The following is a 20981-nucleotide window of genomic DNA, read 5'->3' as shown; positions in this document are numbered from 1 at the left end:
TCAACGTGGTCTCCAAATAAAACCTTTTCAGACAGTCAGGAACTTCCAGGAATTTTGAGGTGTCATTTGAATTCAGCTATATAAAGGAGAGCCCTTTTGCCCTATTCTCATCCTCTTTTCTTGACTACCTAGTTTTTCCCCCTTCGTGCTTGTTCACTGTTTCCCTATAGACTCTATTGTGTGCTTTTCCTGCTTTGGACATCTGGAGTTGTTTTCCCAGTCTGAGGAGCTGCTGGGATCCTCAAGCTGTTGTGTCACCAAGTGCCACCTGCGAACATTCATGTACGCCATATACAAACACGTATCATATAGTGATGGCTTGTTAGATAGAGGACAGAAACACATAATTCACCTGACTCGGTTTACATTATTATTCTAGTTTGTATATGCCTTCCTGCTGTTTTCTTGTGACCGTGACATTGATATGCAGCAGGTCATGGAAAGAACTGTGTGGAATTGTGGCGTGCATCTTAAGTGGTACATTTCCGGAGGCCTAATGTGCTTTGGCCTTCTTATTAACAGACCATTTCTGCAGCTGACAAAATAATACTAGTGATTTATGGTTTAAACAAACTCAAAGACTGATTGATATTAAATATAGGTCTTCACACCATTAAACATAAAGGTTCCAAAAAGGTGTTTTTGCAGTGATGCCACAGAAGAATTAGTTTGGGTTCTTCAAAGAACCTTTCAGCAAACAGTTCTTAAAAGAACCAGTTTTTTTTTGTTTGTTTCTAAGTGTGAAGAACATTTTATGGAATGGAAAGATTCTGTGGATGTTAAAGATTCTTCACAGAGCCACATATTCCAGTAAAGAATGTTGATTTTCTTGCATTTTCCTGTTTAATCAGTATTCTGCATAAATAAATAGATTATTTCTACATAAATGTTATTATAATCATGTTAAAGAAATGTTTATACATGTTATTTATTTATAAAATATATATTTTATACTACTAGCAAGACATTTACATTTCACACTCTAACATTTTGGGTAGCATCAATAAGTGTTGTTATAGTTAACTAAAGGTACAACTATTAAAAAGGCATATAACATAATTACTTAAACTAAATGTAATGAAAATATAAAAATAAAAGCTAATTCAAAAGATTACTATTAGTTCATGAATTGCACTGGCTTCAGATGGGACACAAACATCCTAACAAATACGACTATACTTTTGTTCTCAAATTTCGGCTTATGTATATTTTAATGATAAATCCTTTTCTGTGTAGTATAGATGTAGGCCTGATAGAAGAAAAAGTCATCAAGACCAAGCCACACTTTGCATTTCATCTATTGGCATGACAGTTGATTGATCAAAATGTTGCCAAAAAATCATACGTATTCATGTAAACCGTTGTCATTTTCTAAAACATTATCTCTCCGAGTCAGTGATAGTCAGGCCAGAATGAATCGTTGACCAGCAACCAGGTATAATTATAGCTGTGATTCCTATGAGACTCTGAAACCAATAACAACATTTACTCCAGCAGCCCATAGACATCATAAAAGTCACTCACCTTCTTAGGAATCTTATAATCTTACATTTATAATTTATGTCTGCTAAATGATTAAAAGTAAAATGTAAATGTATTGTGAAGTTACTGGCTTTAAAATCTCCTAAAAATAGAACATACACTACATAAGATTTGATTTGATTTGATTAATTTAATTTAATTTAATTATATTATATTATATTATATTATATTATATTATATTATATTATATTATATTATATTATATTATTATTTTTGTTCCTGGTAACAATTGACAGATGTTTGTGACTTTTAATCAGATTCACCTCTATTCCTCTTGACTCACTGAGCATGACACAATCACTTCTTGCTCCGGCGGAGCTTGTCAACAGGATGTAAATGGCAGGTGTGGATGCAGGATTTGAGTAACGCTTGATTAAGAGCAGAAGAGGTGCTGTTGTTTGAGCACATATTGTGATTTATGCTTGTGTACGCTAGTTTGTTGCGATAAGGAAAGGTGACAGGGGTTTATTCTCATGTGAATTGCTGTGTGTATCATTTCAAACATTTCCCTATCTTTAACACACACATCCTGTTGTTGATTGCCCATCAGTGCCACTGGGTGTACTGATGTGTGTCCTGTCAGGAAACACATTGGCTCAGTTACATGACAGATTCACAAGCGCTCGGTACTGTTTTAATGTACTCACTATGTTAAATGTACATTCACATAACACACACAGATGGAAATGCCACAGCCTTTTATTATATGACCCATATGAGCTAAATGTAGTAATACATGCCTCTAACATGTACCATATGGATAAAATATCCTTTAATAACCCAGTATTATATTATTAACATTTGCAAATCAGAATTGCAATCATAACTTGGCCTTCTGGGAAGAAATAAAGTAGCTGATTTTCCTTTATAATGTACTGTGGACTGAAACTGTACTTTATCAAGATAATTAATGTTGACATTTTTTCCAACAATTGAATCTTTCGTAATAGAATAACTGGTAGTTTAAGTCAACATGATTCAATTTTAACTATGGCTTAGGAAAAGCTGAAACTATGGTTAAAATGTTTTGTGCATGTGTGTGTTTAAAAGGGAAAAGAGACCATAAGTAAAAAGACAACATTGAATAAAGATTATACCTTTTAAAACCTTTGTAATGCGGTGAGTTGTTTATTAAATAATAAATGCTCATTTATTTTAAATCAACTAAATAAAATTTTAACTATGGCTTGGGAAAAACTAAAACTATTTAAAACTAAAACCTGTCTTGCCAACTAACTGAAATCAGTTTAAGTTCAAATGACTAAGACGAAAATTGAAATAAAAATAATGGAACAATAAAGATGATGGAACGCACATAACAAAATGTATTAATTTATAAAATAAACAATAACAAAGCAGCTTTGTCTGTTTACAGTTTGTTATCTTGGCTATAAATTTTTTTATGGATTCATAATTACGTTAATTACGTGTTTGCAGTCAGTTGTCATCATGTCACGGTTTTCTATTGAACGGCCACCGTGTGGTTACTGTATGTCTCTGCACATGGACTGGATCTGCTGTAAGGTTATTTATAGTGTGAGTGAACAGAGATGAAGTGAAAAGACATTAAAGGATTAGAGCATAACTAATGCACTGCAGGATTACAGACAAACGGGAGCAGAGACAGAAAATAACTGCGAGAGAGCTAGATAAAAGGCCTGCAGCTAAAGAGAGAGAATCACAGCGACTGAGCGACTGAGCGACTGATTCAAATCCTACAGAAATTAAAGATTAAGGCTCCAGAACACTGCATCCTGCATGGCACGCTCAGGTGAAGACACGCTCACAGGTAAGAGGATGAACGGATGCAAATATTAAGGAGACACATGTTTTGGTTGAAGTGGAAGAAAATCTGGAATTGAATTGTTTTTGATATGGAAATTTCACATTCGTGTCTTGACAAGGATTCTATTTTGCCATTTCTATTATTAATATAAAAATGTAAAAGTCTGTTTAAATATATATATATGTATATATATATTGCAATATTACATTTATAAAATTACATTTTATATGTAAATGACAAATTATTAATTGATTACATGTATTGCATTTATTATTAATTCTGAATCAAAATTGAATTGAATATGTTATATTTCAGAATGTAATTTGTGATTACATTTTATATAGTAAATATATACAATATATTTTATTTATAAATTATTTAAAATTTATTATGTAAATTACAAATGATTACATCTATTGCATTAAATGAATCATTACATTTGTTTATTATACATTTTTAATAGAAAATAAAAAAAAATTTAAATGACAATGTTATTGTAATAGAATATTTTGTTTTGGTTTTTTTTGCTTTAATAATGGATTGATTACACAGAACAATAATTTATTAGTTTTGATTAGTGAATTCAAAAATATTTTTATTATTTTTTTACATTAAACATTTCAGATTTCTGTGCCCCACCTTAGATGTTTTTGACAAACGATTTATTGTTTATGTATGTGCGTGCTTTTGTGTTTTTGTGCAGTGATGAATATAGAGAGGATTATCGAGTGTATCAGAGAGGACGATCAGAAAGGACTGAGGGCAGAACTACAGCAATTTAATCGAGAGGTACTTACAATTAACTAAAGACTGATTACATTCAGTCCAGTCGATCCAAAACCGTGTCGTTACCAAACAATCTACTTTGTTGTGTACTCAGAACTGTGTATTATGTAACTGCTCTTTTCTAATTCAGCATTTTCGCTCTCTTCTAGTATGCACAGTGTTTCTTCTATGATTTGGAGGAGAGGGAGAGAAGAAAAGTAAGAGATATTTGAGTGCAGTTACACATTGGTCTCTAACTGTGCACATATTTAATATTTCTGAATATGAATGCCATAGAAACAGGAAATATTCCTGCGTGTCCTCAGCTGTTTGCTGATACTGCAGTTGACTTGATCCTCGGCCTGCAGCTCATTAATATTTAGACCATAATCTCCCAACTAAATCCATCCCGGATAGCAAGTCAGCGTTGATGTGTGTACCTTAATTGCATTGAATTAACATTACAAAGTGATGCTGCTGATTTAGTATCAATTTTGCATCCTCAGTAAATGTTGAGACACTGTTGAAACTTCAACAAAAAACAATGTGAATTGAATGTGATGCTGATTTTACATTAAGATTTCAATTTCTACCAAAATGATGGTTTGGATGAAAACTCAACATTATATCTCTATCCGGGATATATTTCTCTCTTCCTGGTCGGTTAGCTCTGTTACTGATTGTTAAAACAAAAAACTCACACTTATACACACATTTGACAGAATACATATTTTCTTTGTGTTATCTTTTGGGTTGGTTGAATAACTTTCTTATTGTTTGGCTGCTTGTTCAATCTGAAAAGAGGCTGGAGCTGGAAGAGGTATAGTTTTCTTTTTCATTTTTTTTAAAGATACTCTCTTGAATATCCTAAGGCTACTGACATCCCGAAAAGGATTTGACCGTTTTTAACCCTCTGGTGGTCTTCAGCCATTTTAAACTGAAAAATCTTACACTCTGAATTATTTTATTTTAGTTTAGTTAGGTTTAGTTCACATTTACATTTAATAGAAGCAATCAATACTAACAAAAGAGCAATAATATGCAAGTGCTGTTTATTTTGTTTTATTTAATTTTATCAGAATGATACAAATTTTGTGACTTTATTTTTATTTTTTTTGTGGCACTTGCTATATAAAAGACTAAATGGTCTTTAAACAGTAGTCACACTTGTCATCTCCGTGGTCAAATATAATCGCCATAGGAATTAATAAGAAAATACAAAAATATGGAGCCATATAGGGAGGGGGAGGTATAATCTACAAATCATGCTGAAATGGATCATTTCTAAATGTACATCCAAATGCTAATCTAATCAAAGTAAGTAATTATGTCTCAAAATGCTTACAAGAAACTAGGGGTGTATATTTAAATAAAAGGCTATAAAGGCATCTAGTGGTTGCATCATGGTATTACATATGATTTTCTATTTCACTCCCACCAGATGGCAGCAATCTGCATAGGATTTTTAATTGTATTAATTGACAATAATATGCAATGTTTATCTAATATTTGTATTATTTTATATAGACATAATTACTTTGTTCAGCCAAACTCATGTAAAACAATCATGTAGGGCCCTACACCCATTTAATTTTTTTCCTAAAATCTGTATTCTGTTTAGATTTTTCCGATTTTTTTAAATAAAATTTAAGTATTTTAAGAATTTACACACAGATATCTATTATTAAACATTTTGGTAATGAATGCAGAAAACTTTAAAAACTTTAATTTAATTTAATTAATCTTTTAAAATGTAATTTGAACAATTCCATTCATTTTTGGCAAACAAATGCCTTTGTGTTCAACATCAGAAAGAAACTCATACACGTTTGAAACGACAGGAGGGTGAGTAAATCATGACACAATTTTCATTTTCGCACTATTCCGCAAGTGAGGAACACCAGAGGGTTAAAGGTGTACAATTTCTGCATTGCTAGCGACACCCATAACTTGCGGTATGTTCCCACAATACTTTGCTTTGTTGTTTTGTTCTCTGCAGTTCCGAAAGAATAAAGTGCGGGATTATGTGTCAGACTCAGATTCAGACTATGATGAATCCAGCAGCCCAGAAGTCATTTTGAGACAGGTAACCTTGACTCTTATAAAAACAAATACACACCTAAACCTAATTTTAAAACCAGTTTCTGCCTTTGTTTCATTTGTTTCAATCCCCCAGGCTCTGGCTACGGTTTTGATCAGGTTCCTCCAGACTGAACCGCAAGGGCGTGTGCTGAAAGCATGCCTGAGATCCTTACGGATTCTCTCAAGGGACAAAAAGGTTTTGGGCCCTCTGATCACTGACAGAGCGCTTCTCACTCTAGCACACCTGGGCGGCATCAGCAACGCACCCGTTCCCAAAGAAGACACCGACGGTGACGCTGACCCCTATAATGACATCATCGAGGCTATTTCTGAGAGCAAATTGGGTCGAGCGGACGAGGATGATCACGGTGGCGAGGAAGACGACGGTTCTGGGGCCGTATGCAGTGATGTGAATGACCCTGTGGTCTGGGTCCAGAGCAATTGGTGTGGCGATCGCAAGGCCAGCACGTTTTCAAACATGAGCCTCGGACCTTCTCGCAGGAGGAGCAGCGTCTTCAAAGCTCTCACGCCTGGTAAAAGAGACAGCAGAGGAAGCCTGGGAGAAGGAGAGGAAGAGGAGGAAAAAGAAGAAAAGGTCGATGATGAAGTCGACAGGAAGGAAGTCATGAAAATCTTCTGTAACATTGTTTACAATAGTGCTTGGGCACAAGAGAGAGCCAGCGAACTCAGGTTCGAGCCATTTCGACTTACAGTTTCAAATTCTAACGTCCTTCCTCATGAGTTCTGTGAAGAATGCAAATGAAATTTGTGGTTCCCTCACTATGCAAAGCTCCTTTTGGATTGCCTGTGCAGAAAGAGGTTTTTTGCTGTCAAAGTGTGTAGTTACGACATCTACCAGCAGGGGTTTAACTTGTGATAAAAAGTTGCATTAACTTTATTTATTCTGTGTATTCCATTTTAATTTTTCCAGATTCTGTTTTAATGGTTTAATTAGACTTTAATAATCAAAAAGATTAGAATTAAAATGTTATTAAAATGACATAAAATGTTAGCAATTTTCTAATTCATTATTATTATTACAGTGATAGTGCCCTATGAAATTTTATTTATTTTATTTATTTATAGAAATTCCGTGTCATCTGTTTGAAATTTTCTATATTCTGTATTTTAGGATTTAATACAAATTTATTATCAAAAATGTTGGTAATCAAATGAATGTGTAAAACAACTAAAACAACTTAATTAGTCTTTTAAGAATGTAATCAAATAAAATTTGAACAGTTCCTTTCTTTTTTGGCAAACAAAGGTGGCAAAATTTGGCAGAACAGATATCTACTCTTTAAATAGAAGAAAAATATTATAATTATTATTATTACTCTGAGAAGTACATTTTAGTGTTCAATAGTCAGGGGCGCCGTAAGGGGTGGTGGGGGTGTAGGACGAATCTAAGGGCCCGACGATGGAGGGGGGCCCCTCACGATCACCCACTCACCCCCCGGAAAGCAGGGGCCCGAGAGAATATGCTGTCCAGGGGTCCCAGAAACCATAGCGCCCCTGTCAACAGTAATGTATTTGTGTCATAATTTCTTAGAGATAAACCTAACTTTTGTTTTGGTGGATTATATATTGAAGACTTTTGAGCGTCTTTCTGACCAAAGCTTTATCAAATGAAATGGTGAAATGTTGATGAAGTGACTCTCAGAGTAGATCTGGAGGTCTAAATTCACATTTTTAACTTCATATTCAAAAATATCACATTTTTTCTGTTTAACATGCACTTATTGTACAGCCCTACTTTTGATTTAAACATCTACATTTTTCCAAATTCTTTTTTTTTTTTTTTTTTATGACTGGATTCCATCTGCGATTTCATGTTAACCAGTGAAAGTTTGACCATTGAGTTACAAGTCATTGTTGGAATCGCTAAGTAAAGTTAGTTTTGAATTTTTTTTAAAAAAAGGCATATGAGCTAATGCAATGAAATTCATACATTTTATGTGTTACTGAAGTGTTTTGGGGAACACCGTATTCAATTAAACTAAATATATTTGCAATATTTGCATATCACAAGCTGTTTTCTCTTTTTTCCAACTGTTTGCTGTTTTTCAGTCTCCTCTGTGGTCTGACAGAAAAGCTAAATAAGGAGTTTCAGTCCACATCTTCTCCTTGTGGTCAGTTTTACACACTTCGGTTGATGTTTTTACTGACAGCGTTGAGACCTGAACTCAGAGCACAGCTGAAACAAGTATCTACTTTTTCTTCTTCTATTTTCTAATATTTTAGTACATTTTCAGCAAATCTGCTATTATATCATGTACACTAACATTTGGGATCAGTGAGAATGCATTAAATGATTAAAAGTGACAGGTAACACATTTATAATATTACAATGTTAATGTTTTCTACTCATCAAAGTATCCTGAAAAACAAATGTATCACAGTTTCACGCAGCACAGCTGTTTTTAACATTGATCAGAAATGTTTCTTGAGCAGCAAATCAGCATATTCGAATGATTTCTGAAGGATCATGTGACACTGAAGACTGGAGTAATGATGCTGAAAATTCAGCTTTGATCACAGGAATAAATTACATATTACAATACGTTTGCATATGTATAATTTTACATTGTAATAATATTTCAAAATTGAACTGTATTTTGGATCAAATAAATGCAGCCTTGGTGAGCAGAACAGACTTTTTGTTCTTTTTTTTTTTCCAAAGACATTAAAATATCCCAACCCCAAACTGTTTTAATGTATATGCATTGACCTCTTCTTAATTTGCAGGAGGGAGGAGTGCCGCTGTTGACCACAGTGCTGGAGAAGAGTTTATCAGTACAGTGGAAGGAAGAGTACGAGGTCGTGCTGGATCCTACAGCGCCTCCTATAAGTGTGGAGGACTCACAGCAGGCTCAGGAGGCCCTCAAGATCCTTTTTAATATCACACACAGCACACACACTCAGGAACCTGAAGAGGTGAGTGTATGCAGACATGATCACACTCACCTCCCTTACAGACAGTTACTATGACGGTACCACGGTGTGTCACACGGTGATGCTATAGTACTGTAATTAAAAACCCACACGGTGTGCTGAATGAACTGATGGAAGACTTCAAGGCTCTCTTTGTGTCTGTCAGGGAGATGCGTCTCTCTATCGCCACCTGGCTGCAGTTTTGCGTCACTGTCTGATGGTGTCCTGTGAGGAGGAGGAAGCTGCAGATGAGTTAAAGGGGTTAGTGTTGATAAATATTGTTGATTGTTCTATAATAAATACTTAAAAATGTAAGGAAAGCCTAGTCAACAGCATCTGTAGTATTCATTTTCCACTAATTAAAAATGTTGATACTTTCGACTCGTTCCACTCAAAAGTGGAAGTCAAATATAATTTAAATATCCGAACACTCTACTGGCATGATTCACAAGATCAAGACAAAAAATACACAGAAAGAAGTGAAAGATAATAGAACAGTAAAAAATAGAATAAAATAATTGTTAATATAATATTAATATTATTAAAATAATATTAATAGAATAATAATTGCAACATAAATTAAATTAAATTATGTCTAAACAGTTGTGAATTAATAATCAGATCACATTATTTTAATTTGGCTGACAGATGCAAGTACTTTATTAGCATAATTGACAAGATCAAGACACACACAGAGAGAGAGAGAGAGAGAAGTGAAACATAGTTTAAAATAGTAAAAAAAATAACTCCAAAAATAATAATAATAGAATAATAATTGCAATATGTACAATTTTGCAGGCAGTAAATAGATTAAATATGAGAATCATGTATAGTGCACATTAATTTGGCTGACACAGACAATGACTGACACAACTAAGACAAACACACACACAAGACAAAGAATTTAAAGATAATAGAAAAAAAGATGAAAATAAGACTCCAAAATAATAATAGAATAATAATTGCAAATTAAATTAAATTCAATTATAAAACACATTAAGACTTAAGTGTTGTGCAGGCAATAACAGACTAGTGAATATGAAAATCAGATTACATGTGTAGTGCACATATTAATTTGGCTGACAGATGTGTAACCGTCTTCCCTCAGTAACACCTGCATCTGATCTGTTTGTAGCAGTTAAAAAAAAAGAGGAATTAGATGTGACTTTTTCCAAAGTATCTCTCTCTCATATCTCTAAATTGACCACAGTATGTAGGCCTCTTTAGCCAGTGTGCCTCAACTGTGCCAGTGTCACCGTGATGAGCACAGGCTCTTCCTTCTTCTGGAAGCCATGTTTGTCTGGGTCTGCTTTTCTCTATCATCTCCAGTCATATGAACCATTTATGTACATGCTGTACATTTCTATTCGATTTATAAACTGACACAGGGAATGATTTCATCACACGCTTGTCCTGATCTCTCTCTCGTGTTCTCAGGCATGCAGCGAATATGCTGTCTGCTCTCCCGTTGAGCTGTCTAGACGTTCTGGTATCTGTGCCTCTGGCTCCAGACTCACACCAGATGAATGGAGCCAACATGGACTGTGTGCACAACCTGCTCATGTACATGGAGAGAAAACTGGAGCAGGTGAAGAGAGAGTGAAAGAAAAGGATAGATTATCATGAATCATATTTCATTCATTAATCTAGAAAACACACTGTAATTTCCAGACTGTAACTTTCAGCTCCAAACTATCCTGAACTGTGCTGCATGTGAAAGGCAGCAGACAAGGAAATGCTAAATCTAATTTCCGCCTTAAAGAGACTTAATACTAATTATTAACAAAAGTTTGAAAGGTAAATTTCTTATGCTCACGCTGCATTTATCTGATCAAAAAAATACATAAAATCAGAAATGTTGTGAAATATTATTAGTATTTAAAAGAACAAATTTGTGTTATAATATATTTTAAATTGTAATTTATTCCTGTGATGCAACGCTGAATTTTCAGCATCATTACTCCAATCTTCAGTGTCACATGATCCTCCAGAAATTATTCTAATATGCTGATTTGCTGCTCAAGAAACATTTCTGATTATTATCAGCGTTAAAAACATGAGTAGAAAGTTCAAAAGAACATCATTTAACAGCAAAAATCTTTTGTAACATTATAAATGTCTTTACTGATACTTTTGATCAATTTTATGCAGTCTTGCTGAATAAAAATCTCTTAATTTATTAATTTAAAAAAAAAAAAAATCTTACTGACCCCAAACAGAATGAATGCTAGAATTGTAGTAATTTTTAATGCAGTTTTATTCATTTTGTTAAAATTTGAGCATTTAATTCTAAGGGTTAGAAAGGATGGAGAAAGAAGGAAAAAACTATTTATAACAATTTTTATATAGTTTTTTCCACAATAAAACCTGGTCTTTAATAGTGAACCTCAGAGGGAAAGATTTTTTTAAATGATGTTATGCTTGTTATTTGTGACTGTTTTAACACCGTGGCGTTTCACATGCAGGGTGAAAAGGTCAAAGAGAGACTGACCCCTGTGCTGAATTTACTGACCGAATGCTCCAGAGCTCACAGAGACACAAGACACTACCTCAGACAACAGGCATGATTGCTGTTTTACATTATTATCAGGAAACACACTGTCTAAAAATACTTGTATTGTTTTTTTATCAAATTTTATCTTTTTTTATTGAGTGCAGATCCTGCCTCCATTAAGAGATGCCAGCACTAAACCTGAGGAGGGAAACACCTTGAGGAATCGTCTGGTCAGACTGATGACACACCTGGACACTGAGCTCAAACACTGCGCTGCTGACCTGCTCTTCGTGCTGTGCAAAGAGAACGGTAACACACATATTAACCACAAATACCTCTCAATATTCTGAAAAAATACTGAATTTCCCTCCAAAAACACATAACACATAAGTTCTTTTGTTTTTTGCAATGATGCCATCTGAGTTTACATCTTGCAATTCAGTTTCTGCCATGAAATAAAATATAAAAAAAGTTTTTATTTCACAATTATGACTTTTCTTCTTAGAATTGCTCATTTGTATCTCGCAGTTCTGAAATTGTGAGGCCGAATTGTGAAATAGAAATTCAGTTACCTTTTAATTTTGTATTTTTTTTATTTTCTTCCATATTAAAAAAATAAAAAAATATTTTTTTTTATTATTTAGTATTTAATATTATTGTAATATTTCATATTTTATTAGCATTAAGATTTAACAATTGTATTATTTTCTTTCCATTTTAATAACCTGAACAAACTATAAAGAACCTTTTGTTCCATAGAGGTTAAAGGTTCTTTCTAGAACCATAGGTGCCAATAAAGACCTTTTATTTGTAAGAGTCAATGTATTTTCCCCCCGGATGCTCCAGTGAGGCGTTTCGTGAAGTACTCTGGATATGGGAATGCCGCTGGGCTCCTGGCCACTAGAGGCTTGCTAGGAGGTCAAAGGTCAAAGGCCACATCATCAGGCACACAGTACTCTAGCGATTCGGACTCGGACACCGAGGAGTACCGTCAGATTAAAGACCGAGTGAATCCAGTGACGGGACAGGTGGAGGAGGAGCAGCCCGATCCGATGGAGGGAATGACAGAGGAGGAGAAAGAGGAGGAGGCTCACCGGCTCATCAGTCTTTTTAACAAACTCTCAAAGTAAGGAACTTAAAGCACTGAAAACACCAGTAAAGATCTGTACATACATACTGCTTTAATACTCACATATCTTTTCCTAAACAGGGATAATATGATTCAGCCAATGGGATTGAACGAAGAAGGTCAGCTGGTGCCGCTGTCGGAGCTCAGGAACCTTTCGGTGGAGCAGAAGAAATCGGAGGAAGAACATGATGATGACCTGGAGAACGTGGAGTAGAAACTGACTAGATAAAATAATAATAATAATTTAATATTATAATATCTAGTTTTAACAGTTTATCACATAACCTCACCTGGACATACCCTTAAATATTACCTGAATATATCTAATTAATTAACGCACAACCGGTCTCAAAAGTTTGGATCAATAAGATTTTTTTTTTAAATAAACGAATACTTTTATTTAGCATGGATGCATTAAATTCATCAAAATTTGTAATGTTACAGAAGGTAAAATATTAAAATGTATTTCAGTTTCCACAGAAATATTCAGCACAAATGTTCTCAACACTGATAATAAACAGAAATATTTCTCAAGCAGCAAATCAGCATATTAGAATGATTTCTGAGGGAACACATGGCACTGAAGACTGGAGTAATGATGCTGAAAATTCAGCTTTGATCACAGGAATAAATTACAGTTTAAAATATTAATATATTCAAAATAACATTAAGATAGAATATTTTGAATTGTACTAATATTCCACAATTTTTACAGCATTTCATAATCAAAGAAAGGCAGCCTTGGTGGGCATAAGATACTTTTTTTTCATTAACATTAAAAAATCTTACCAAACTTTTGAAAGGTAGCGTATATGTAAATAATAAAGATTACATCATAATTATTCAATTAGTCGATGCATTTATGTGTTGTGAAGGACTCTATGTTCTTTAAATGTTCATTTATGTTCTGTGAATGTAGAATCAGTGGTAAAAGTTAGTTGTATCCGCTAATGTCCTGAACAGGTGGCAGGACATGTTGTGGGGTTCTTGGTTTTTATTTCTGTTGTGTGGCCCTGAGAAGCTCCGCCCACAGTGAAATCTCATTGGTGCAAAATCCCTCTCCACATAGCTGAATATTAAATGTTAAACTTGCGTGTGAACCGGTTTGACTGATTCATTGTATAGAACTGGCTAAAATGATTCACTCACAAATCTGATATTATGGCTTGCAAACAGGTTTTATTCTTCAAAATCAATATCTTTCCAATGAAATGGTTGGAAAAGAGCATAACCACAACAATGTGTATTGTAAAATAGAAATTTTCTTGACTTTTCCATGACATTGAAGAACAGGCCTGGAAAACACATAAAAATCCCTGAAATTTTCAGGTTTTACATGACCACAATACTGAGTGCAAACCTCTTCGTTCATATCAGCTGAAAAGAAAGCTGAAGAAATGGAACAACAGTTCAGATTACTGTCAAAGATACAATAACAATGAAATTCAGGCCAAGAAAAGACTAAATAGACATCATCATTCACAATTTTGTGTAAGAGAACTGCGGTAGTGTAAAACAGACTTGAAACGCACACTGGACTTGGATTTTAGCAGTTTTTAAATGTTTAATTTCATCACAGTACACAACACAACATCTATTTTAAAAATGATTGCACTTGTAAACTTATCTTTGTATTTTTATCTGCAGGATCATTGACAGTTCCTTTGTACCATTGCTGAAATTCTGTTCTCCAGTGTTAGTCCACACACCTTCAATAAATACAATTAACAGCAGAGTCACCGCTAAGTAAACTGTTTAAGAACCTGCTTCAGTTTAGGAGCCCAGTTAGTGTGCAGTCAAGTCTTTCCTCTTGATTCTAACACAACTCCATCATTTGCTCCAGAGAGAGCTGGAGCTCCACTGACTGCAGTGAAGACGCCCCGTTTTCAACAGCCATCGTCTTCAAATCCTCCAGTGAAGTCAGAATAACCTAAACAAATGAGAGAGTGAATGAGAAAGATGAAAATAAAACATGATACATTTTTATAACATACATTTTATATGCAAAAATATAAAATTTGGTGCAGACGTTGATATTTATATGGTCAAGAAGTAAGATGAAATTGTGATAGCTTGTAGTGTAAATCAGTCAGACTTTTAAAATGCATATAAACATAAAATGCACATAAATCACTCTATATCTCCTAATAATATGTCTTAGTAAGATTTTATTTAATACAACATTTTTAGAATTATACTATACTTGCTATAAATGTGCCATCTATCAATCAGGTGACATGTTTTGATCATGTCGATAATTTAGAGGCCTTAGAGATCTGCATATAATACAGTAAGGCTTATGGTTTATATTAAATATGTAAATATTACAAATATACATTTTAAATATTAAAACAATAACTAAAAAACTTATTTTTCTCAGTCCTAACCTCTATCATGATGAGTTTCTTCTCCCATGGCTTCATTTTGGGGTCGGGCCACTTCTCTCCCAGAAAGAAGTAAAGAGTGCAGGAAGGAGATTCTTGGCTTGTCTGCATAAACTCCATCAAACCTAAAGGAATGACATCCAGCACAGCTTCCAAGTGACCAGTCTAACATACAAGAATCATCCATATCTAACAATCAACCATATCTGAACAAATACGCAATTTCATTTAATTTAATCATGCTACCTGAACCATGTGTAAATTCTTGTACTTCTATCATGTAACAATTTGATTTTCAAAAATGTATTCAGTCAATAACCTGGAAGAAATAACTCACCTGATATATAATCTCTGAAGAAGTAGACGGCTTCAGGTGTGTTTTTGGAGAGCTCTCTGGGTGTTTGGGTGTTTTCGTGTTTGCATAGACCCCAGTAGATCCTGCTCAATCCCCAACGGTGACCCCAAACCACGCCATCCAATCTCTTGATCTCCAAACCCCCCAGACTGTTCAGAATTTCGTTTGTATGCCTGGCCTGGATCTGATCCAGAATACCGTCTGGAATAGGTAGTTGGACCACTGGTAGATCAGCACTGTCCATCAAGTTGGACTCGTCCCTGTGGGAGTTAACAGTATGCTGTTAGGTTTTCATCTGTATGAAACATAACCAGCGGTGCTAATTTGAAGATCAGCGATGAATCAAGTACAAAAATACCAACATGTTTCCCTGATACATCAGTCTGAAGCCAGTGTCATTCTCCACCAACTGTTCCTTCACCTTCTTCCCTTTGTAATAAACCTTAATCCGAAAAAATGTCTCTGTGAGGAAAACATATGAATAGAAATATATCTGTGTGAGTAATCAAACACCAGTAATTGATGTGAATATGTGATGACCTTAGGATCCACCTACCCAGTTTTGGCATAGGAATGCAAGCCTGATAACCCACACCTTCACCATCCGGTTGATACGCAGCTGTCGCCCCCTCAGGCGGCGAAATCTGCCCCAAACCACCAACACCACCCTCAGGTGAGGAAAAGGGCTCACGAGTGTCCATTATCTGATAACTGAGCTCAGTATACTGGGGTTCTGGACATGGACTGGTTTCTTGGAAGAGTCCTTGATCTTTGAGCTCCAGATATAACTGATCTGAATTCCAAACTTCCAAACAAAAATGAAAAGACTGTACACATACACAATACACAGTACACAGTACAATGCCCTTTAAATCATTATATGCGTGTCTTGTGCTCGCCAGTGATGCACTTATTACATCAAGTAAAAACATCAGTGTTCTGAAATATTTTTGCAGTTTAAAAGAATTGTTTTCCATTTGAATATATCTTTAAGTGTAATTTCTATCACATATTTAGGGTGATTTCTGAAGGATCGTGTAACACTGAAAACTGGATTAACGATGCTGAAAATTCAGCCTTAGATCACGGGAATAAATTACATTTTAAAAATATATATTCGCATAGAAAAGAGTTATTTTAAATTGTAATAATATTTGGCAAAATTACTGTTTTACTGTATTTTTAATCAAATAAATAAATAAATAAATGAGCTTAAGAGATATCTCAAAATAATTATTCCATTTGACAGATAGTGTGTAGGTATATTTATTTTAATATACAATATAATCATTCTATAATAAAAATACATAAAACTATTCTTTTTTTTAAATAAAATGCTATTTCAATGTCATATTTTTCAATTTAAAAGTACTTTATTGGTATGATTGTAAAAAACATTCTATAATACTACAGTATAAAATACTATAATGAGACTAAAAAAACCTAAAATAAAGGTAATCAAATCAATTAATCTATACCATATAATGCTTTGTACTACAACCTGCTATAATGAAAATACAATATATTTTCTAGTATTTTGAATCTACCTTGTGAGGGACTTTCCTTAAGGTTTAGTCCTGTGAAATCTTGCTCCAAACCTTGGGGTGGATGTGCTACGAAATATAAAAATAAAACACACTGTCATCACAATGTAAGGCCTACCTCACAAATTTATATAACAAATGCATGGCTGGGTATAAAATGCTGTCTTACTAGAGAACACGTCGCTGTTGTTCACATATAGGTCTGGTGAGAACTAAAAATGGAAAACAAATTTCCCCAGTCAGTGTGTGTATGTCTTATCTGATACCAGAGGCTTGAGAGTGCTTTAAAGAAAAAAAAAGACAAATGTGATGGAACAGATACTCACATCAGTCTCTTGAGAGCCCTCGGACCCCGAAGCTGGAGAGGAGAGGAAACAAATATCAGATTTAACAGTTCAATCAATCTTCTTAACTGCAGCGAGCACAAATGTAATGTTTCCTACCTGCAGAATGAGGTTCAGATGGAAACTGATAGACTTTCTGTGGATTAGCGGCATCGTTCTTGTTGTCAAATATCATCTTGAAGCCTTTTGCACGAAGAGCGCTACGGAAGTTTCTCTTCCAAACAGAGTGATCTCCATTTATCCTGCCATCTCCAGCAGCGCTCGTCTGAGCCCATGCCTGACGGGACAAAATACAGATCTCAGAAGAAAGGGACTTATAACCCTGTCTGCTCTGATGGTAATGCCGTGGTTCTGTGATTTATACTTTTGTACTGAATGATTTATATCGATATAGGTATTTACATTGGTACTCCAAGATACTTTGAAAAATTCTACAATGCATTACGTACATTAAATGTAATATGTGACCCTGGACGACAAAACCAGTCTTAAGTGTCAATTTTTTCGAAATTGAGATGTATACATCTTCTGAAAGCTGAATAAATAAGCTTTCCATTGATGTATGGTTTGTTAGGATAGGACTAGGTTAGGACAATATTTGGCTGAGATACAACTATTTGAAAATCTGGAATCTGAGGGTGCCAAAAAAATCTAAATATTGAGAAAATCGCCTTTAAAGTTGTCCAAATGAAGTCATTAGCAATGCATATTACTAATCAAAAATTAAGTTTTGATACATTTACAGTAAGAAATTTACAGAATATCTTCATGGAACATGATCTTTACTTAATATCCTAATAATTTTTGGCATAAAAGAAAAATCGATCATTTTTGGCAATTGCTTCAAATATACCCCAGCGACTTAAGACTGGTTTTGTGGTCCAGGGTCACATATGTGGTGTTGCTTGATTATAATAAATATAAATGTATAAATGTTGATTGTAACGGTAAAGTGTAGTAATTCTTTGGTAGAATATTAAGTACTAATAATATACTAAATATGCCACTGAATTACCATAGTATTATTATTACCTTGGGGTACTTGAAATAATATAATAATACTTCTTTTTTTCTCATGTAAAATACCATCCCTTGTTAAAAAAAAAGAGGGGGTGGGGGGTTTAAAAGAGTATACTTAAGAGTATTCTTGTTTTCGGACATTTACCTGCACGCTATTTGCAATTAAATTAAAATTATATTACAGTTTAAATGTACATTAAATGCATTTCCGCAAGTACATCTTTATGTGTAATTTCATAATTCTGTTGTTTTATGATTAAACTGTATGGCCAAATGCACTGACAAGTATATCAGTAAAAATGTATGTTAATGTAACTTCTATTGAAACTTGCCATTAAACATTTGTAACACTGCTACAAATGTGTAAATACAAATGTATTGATTTATATAATGTTGCAATTTAGTGCATTTAAAAATATTACCTTTCAATGTACAGTGGTAACACACTACAGTTAAAATTACTATCATGTACTTGTGTTTTAGTATGTTAGTCAATACATACAAGCACAAAAAAACACCTTAAAGTGAAACTTTTAATTTGACATTATTGCAAAGTGCACTATATCCTAAATATTACATCACCTGCACGTATATTTTGTAAATATACTTAACAAAAATTGAAGTATTGCAAGTGCACATTTAATATAATTAAACACATTAATTTTCACAAGGGATGCCACAAATATGGGACAGTAATCATTGTCCTGAAATAGGGTCTTCTACATAGAAATGTATTAATGATGAATAAAAAAATAATGTTTATTTTCACCTTGAATACGAGGACATCATCACTGCTGGAGTCTTGTCTTAAAGCATGCTTCCAGGGAATGCTAAACTGTCTTTGTTCTTTATCGGTCCAACACACTCCAGGATATCTTCCACTTTGGATCTGTTCATACAGCCAGGGCACAAAAAGTGGTTTTGATTGAGCCATGATTCAATCCAACCATCAATGTACCTGCACAAACAAACAACACAACCAAAACCATGCTGAAATATCCTTATATTAATACACAAACTCTCACAACTGCAACAAAACCCCTAAAAAACAGCTGTCACCGTCTGAATTCATGAACTTAATGTTAACTATACAATTATAAACACTTTATGACATATCACAGTTGACATTTTGATTTTTAAAAACTACCTATCTTAGGAAGACATTCTGTATAAATATAATGGATGCAAGTATGATAACAAAAACGCCTTACCGTTGTTTAATCGTATAAAGAAAAGCGACCGTGCGTTCTGTGGCCTGTCGTGTTCTTCAGCGAACTCTTCAGATGTCTGGACCCTGAGACGGGTTTTCTTGTCAGCGCTGCTTTAATACTTCAACAGTTTGTGTCTTACGGTCAGGTGTTAAACATTACTCGGGAAATCCATGTCAGTTTCGATTTCCCATTTTCACGTCATTGCACACGTAGCTCCAAGTGTTTTTTTTTGTTTTTTGTTTTACCTTAGATGAGCACTAGATGGCGGAGACGACCATTCAAAAGAAAATCTGTTTGGTCTTTTTGATATAAGTATTAAATAACATAATTGAAGTGTAATAGATATTTGTCTGTAAACTGATGCTTATGTACCCTCTTCTCCTTGTTCCTTCTTGTTGATGCGCGTGAAATGTTCTTTGTTATACAGTGAGAGATGGCATTGTACATGCTATTGTTGACAATAAAGCATAAAAAAAACAACATAATAGGTTTGAACAACTTAAAACTCATTAACGACATTTTTTTTTGTAAAACATGTTGTATTAATGACTTTAATGTTCCTAATCAGTACACTTGTCAGATTCATTTATATGTATATATATATATATGTATTTGTTCCAGAGCTCTACTTCCCTTCTTTCAAAAAACATGTTTTTTATTATGTTATTATGTTTTTATTGTTAGTTAGCTGTTTTTTTTTTAACCTAGTCAAAATAACCCAACTGCATTTTTGATTGAGATTAATTGGAAAGCACAATGAAAAAAAACATGATTTCTGAGAATTGTTAAAAACGGAGTCATGTTTTTGCAAATGAACTCTTATATACTTATATTCCACATTATAGAATAATCATCAAAACTGCTGTCCTTCTCCATCTGTTAAAAAACTTTAGTTCTAATTTATAATTGTCTATGAAACTAAGTGTAAATGTCATTAGGGTGATAAAAAATATATATATAATGTAATTCAGTGGCAATGTACTTTTTGACTGCATATTTGCTAATTTATGTAAATTGTAGGTCATAGGTGTACTTTCTGGTGATACTTTTGTAAAACATTCCAAACCATTTCTATTTATTATCAGAAAAAGCTAGACATTTTTTACTTTTTTTTTTTTAAGTTCCTGTCTGGAAATACCCTGCTGCAAAGGTAAGGACATGTTAAAGAGAAGATATAGAGAGCATATGGTGCAGAACAACTGAAATAATAAACAATAACAGGAAAAAGAGAAACTGTAATGAAGTCATGGCCAAAGTTCAAGAAAAAGTACAAACCTTTGCACTTAGTCATTTAAGGAAGAAAGTTCTGTGGAAGCCAAAAACGGTTTCAAAAGATCCGACTTAACTGTGATTTTTACACCTGTCACAACAGTTCTTTTCCAGTGAACGCA

At 34.0% G+C, this 20981-nt stretch overlaps 2 protein-coding genes across 4 annotated transcripts; one reads left to right on the top strand and one right to left on the bottom strand.

The window, feature by feature from the left end:
* The first annotated feature begins 3104 nt into the window (after window positions 1–3104).
* On the top strand, window positions 3105–13498 carry si:dkey-94f20.4 (synembryn-A). 3 transcript variants are annotated; one of them, XM_058794438.1, is made up of 14 exons: window positions 3105–3331; window positions 4032–4117; window positions 4264–4311; window positions 4896–4913; window positions 6093–6179; window positions 6270–6865; window positions 8246–8381; window positions 8924–9112; window positions 9276–9370; window positions 10547–10697; window positions 11575–11670; window positions 11768–11912; window positions 12450–12729; window positions 12814–13498. In XM_058794438.1, the coding sequence occupies exons 1-14, from the start codon at window positions 3301–3303 to the stop codon at window positions 12944–12946; spliced, it is 2091 nt and encodes a 696-aa protein (XP_058650421.1). In that variant the 5' UTR covers window positions 3105–3300; the 3' UTR covers window positions 12947–13498. The 3 variants fall into 3 exon arrangements, with proteins under 3 accessions (XP_058650421.1, XP_058650423.1, XP_058650420.1); XM_058794440.1 differs by lacking the exon at window positions 4896–4913; XM_058794437.1 differs by lacking the exon at window positions 4896–4913 and having other exon boundaries at window positions 6093–6865.
* A 405-nt stretch (window positions 13499–13903) lies between these two features.
* Window positions 13904–19855, bottom strand: irf3 (interferon regulatory factor 3). Its single transcript, XM_058794455.1, has 11 exons — window positions 19591–19855; window positions 19149–19337; window positions 17459–17636; window positions 17342–17373; window positions 17185–17227; window positions 17019–17084; window positions 16028–16276; window positions 15834–15933; window positions 15454–15731; window positions 15120–15241; window positions 13904–14662 (listed from the first exon to the last, which is right to left on the bottom strand). The coding sequence occupies exons 2-11, from the start codon at window positions 19311–19313 to the stop codon at window positions 14549–14551; spliced, it is 1347 nt and encodes a 448-aa protein (XP_058650438.1). The 5' UTR covers window positions 19314–19337; window positions 19591–19855; the 3' UTR covers window positions 13904–14548.
* Between the last annotated feature and the right edge of the window lie 1126 nt (window positions 19856–20981).

The sequence above is a fragment of the Onychostoma macrolepis genome, chromosome 12, assembly GCF_012432095.1.
Source record: "Onychostoma macrolepis isolate SWU-2019 chromosome 12, ASM1243209v1, whole genome shotgun sequence".
In the NCBI taxonomy this organism is placed as follows: Eukaryota; Metazoa; Chordata; class Actinopteri; order Cypriniformes; family Cyprinidae; genus Onychostoma; species Onychostoma macrolepis.
The sequence above is the reverse complement of the archived record's forward strand: the minus strand, read 5'-3'. Positions and strand labels throughout refer to the sequence as shown.

Excerpts from the sequence above, each read along its gene's own strand:
- si:dkey-94f20.4 (XM_058794437.1), top strand. The coding sequence starts at position 3,301 with ATGGCACGCTCAGGTGAAGACACGCTCACAG. Across the intron at positions 9,113-9,275 it reads ACACTCAGGAACCTGAAGAG|GGAGATGCGTCTCTCTATCG; the intron begins GTGAGTGTATGC and ends TGTGTCTGTCAG. Across the intron at positions 11,671-11,767 it reads GACACTACCTCAGACAACAG|ATCCTGCCTCCATTAAGAGA; the intron begins GCATGATTGCTG and ends TATTGAGTGCAG.
- irf3 (XM_058794455.1), bottom strand. The coding sequence starts at position 19,313 with ATGGCTCAATCAAAACCACTTTTTGTGCCCTGGCTGTATGAACAGATC. Across the intron at positions 17,637-19,148 it reads ATGATGTCCTCGTATTCAAG|GCATGGGCTCAGACGAGCGC; the intron begins GTGAAAATAAAC and ends TTGTCCCGTCAG. Across the intron at positions 17,228-17,341 it reads AGGGCTCTCAAGAGACTGAT|TTCTCACCAGACCTATATGT; the intron begins GTGAGTATCTGT and ends TTCCATTTTTAG.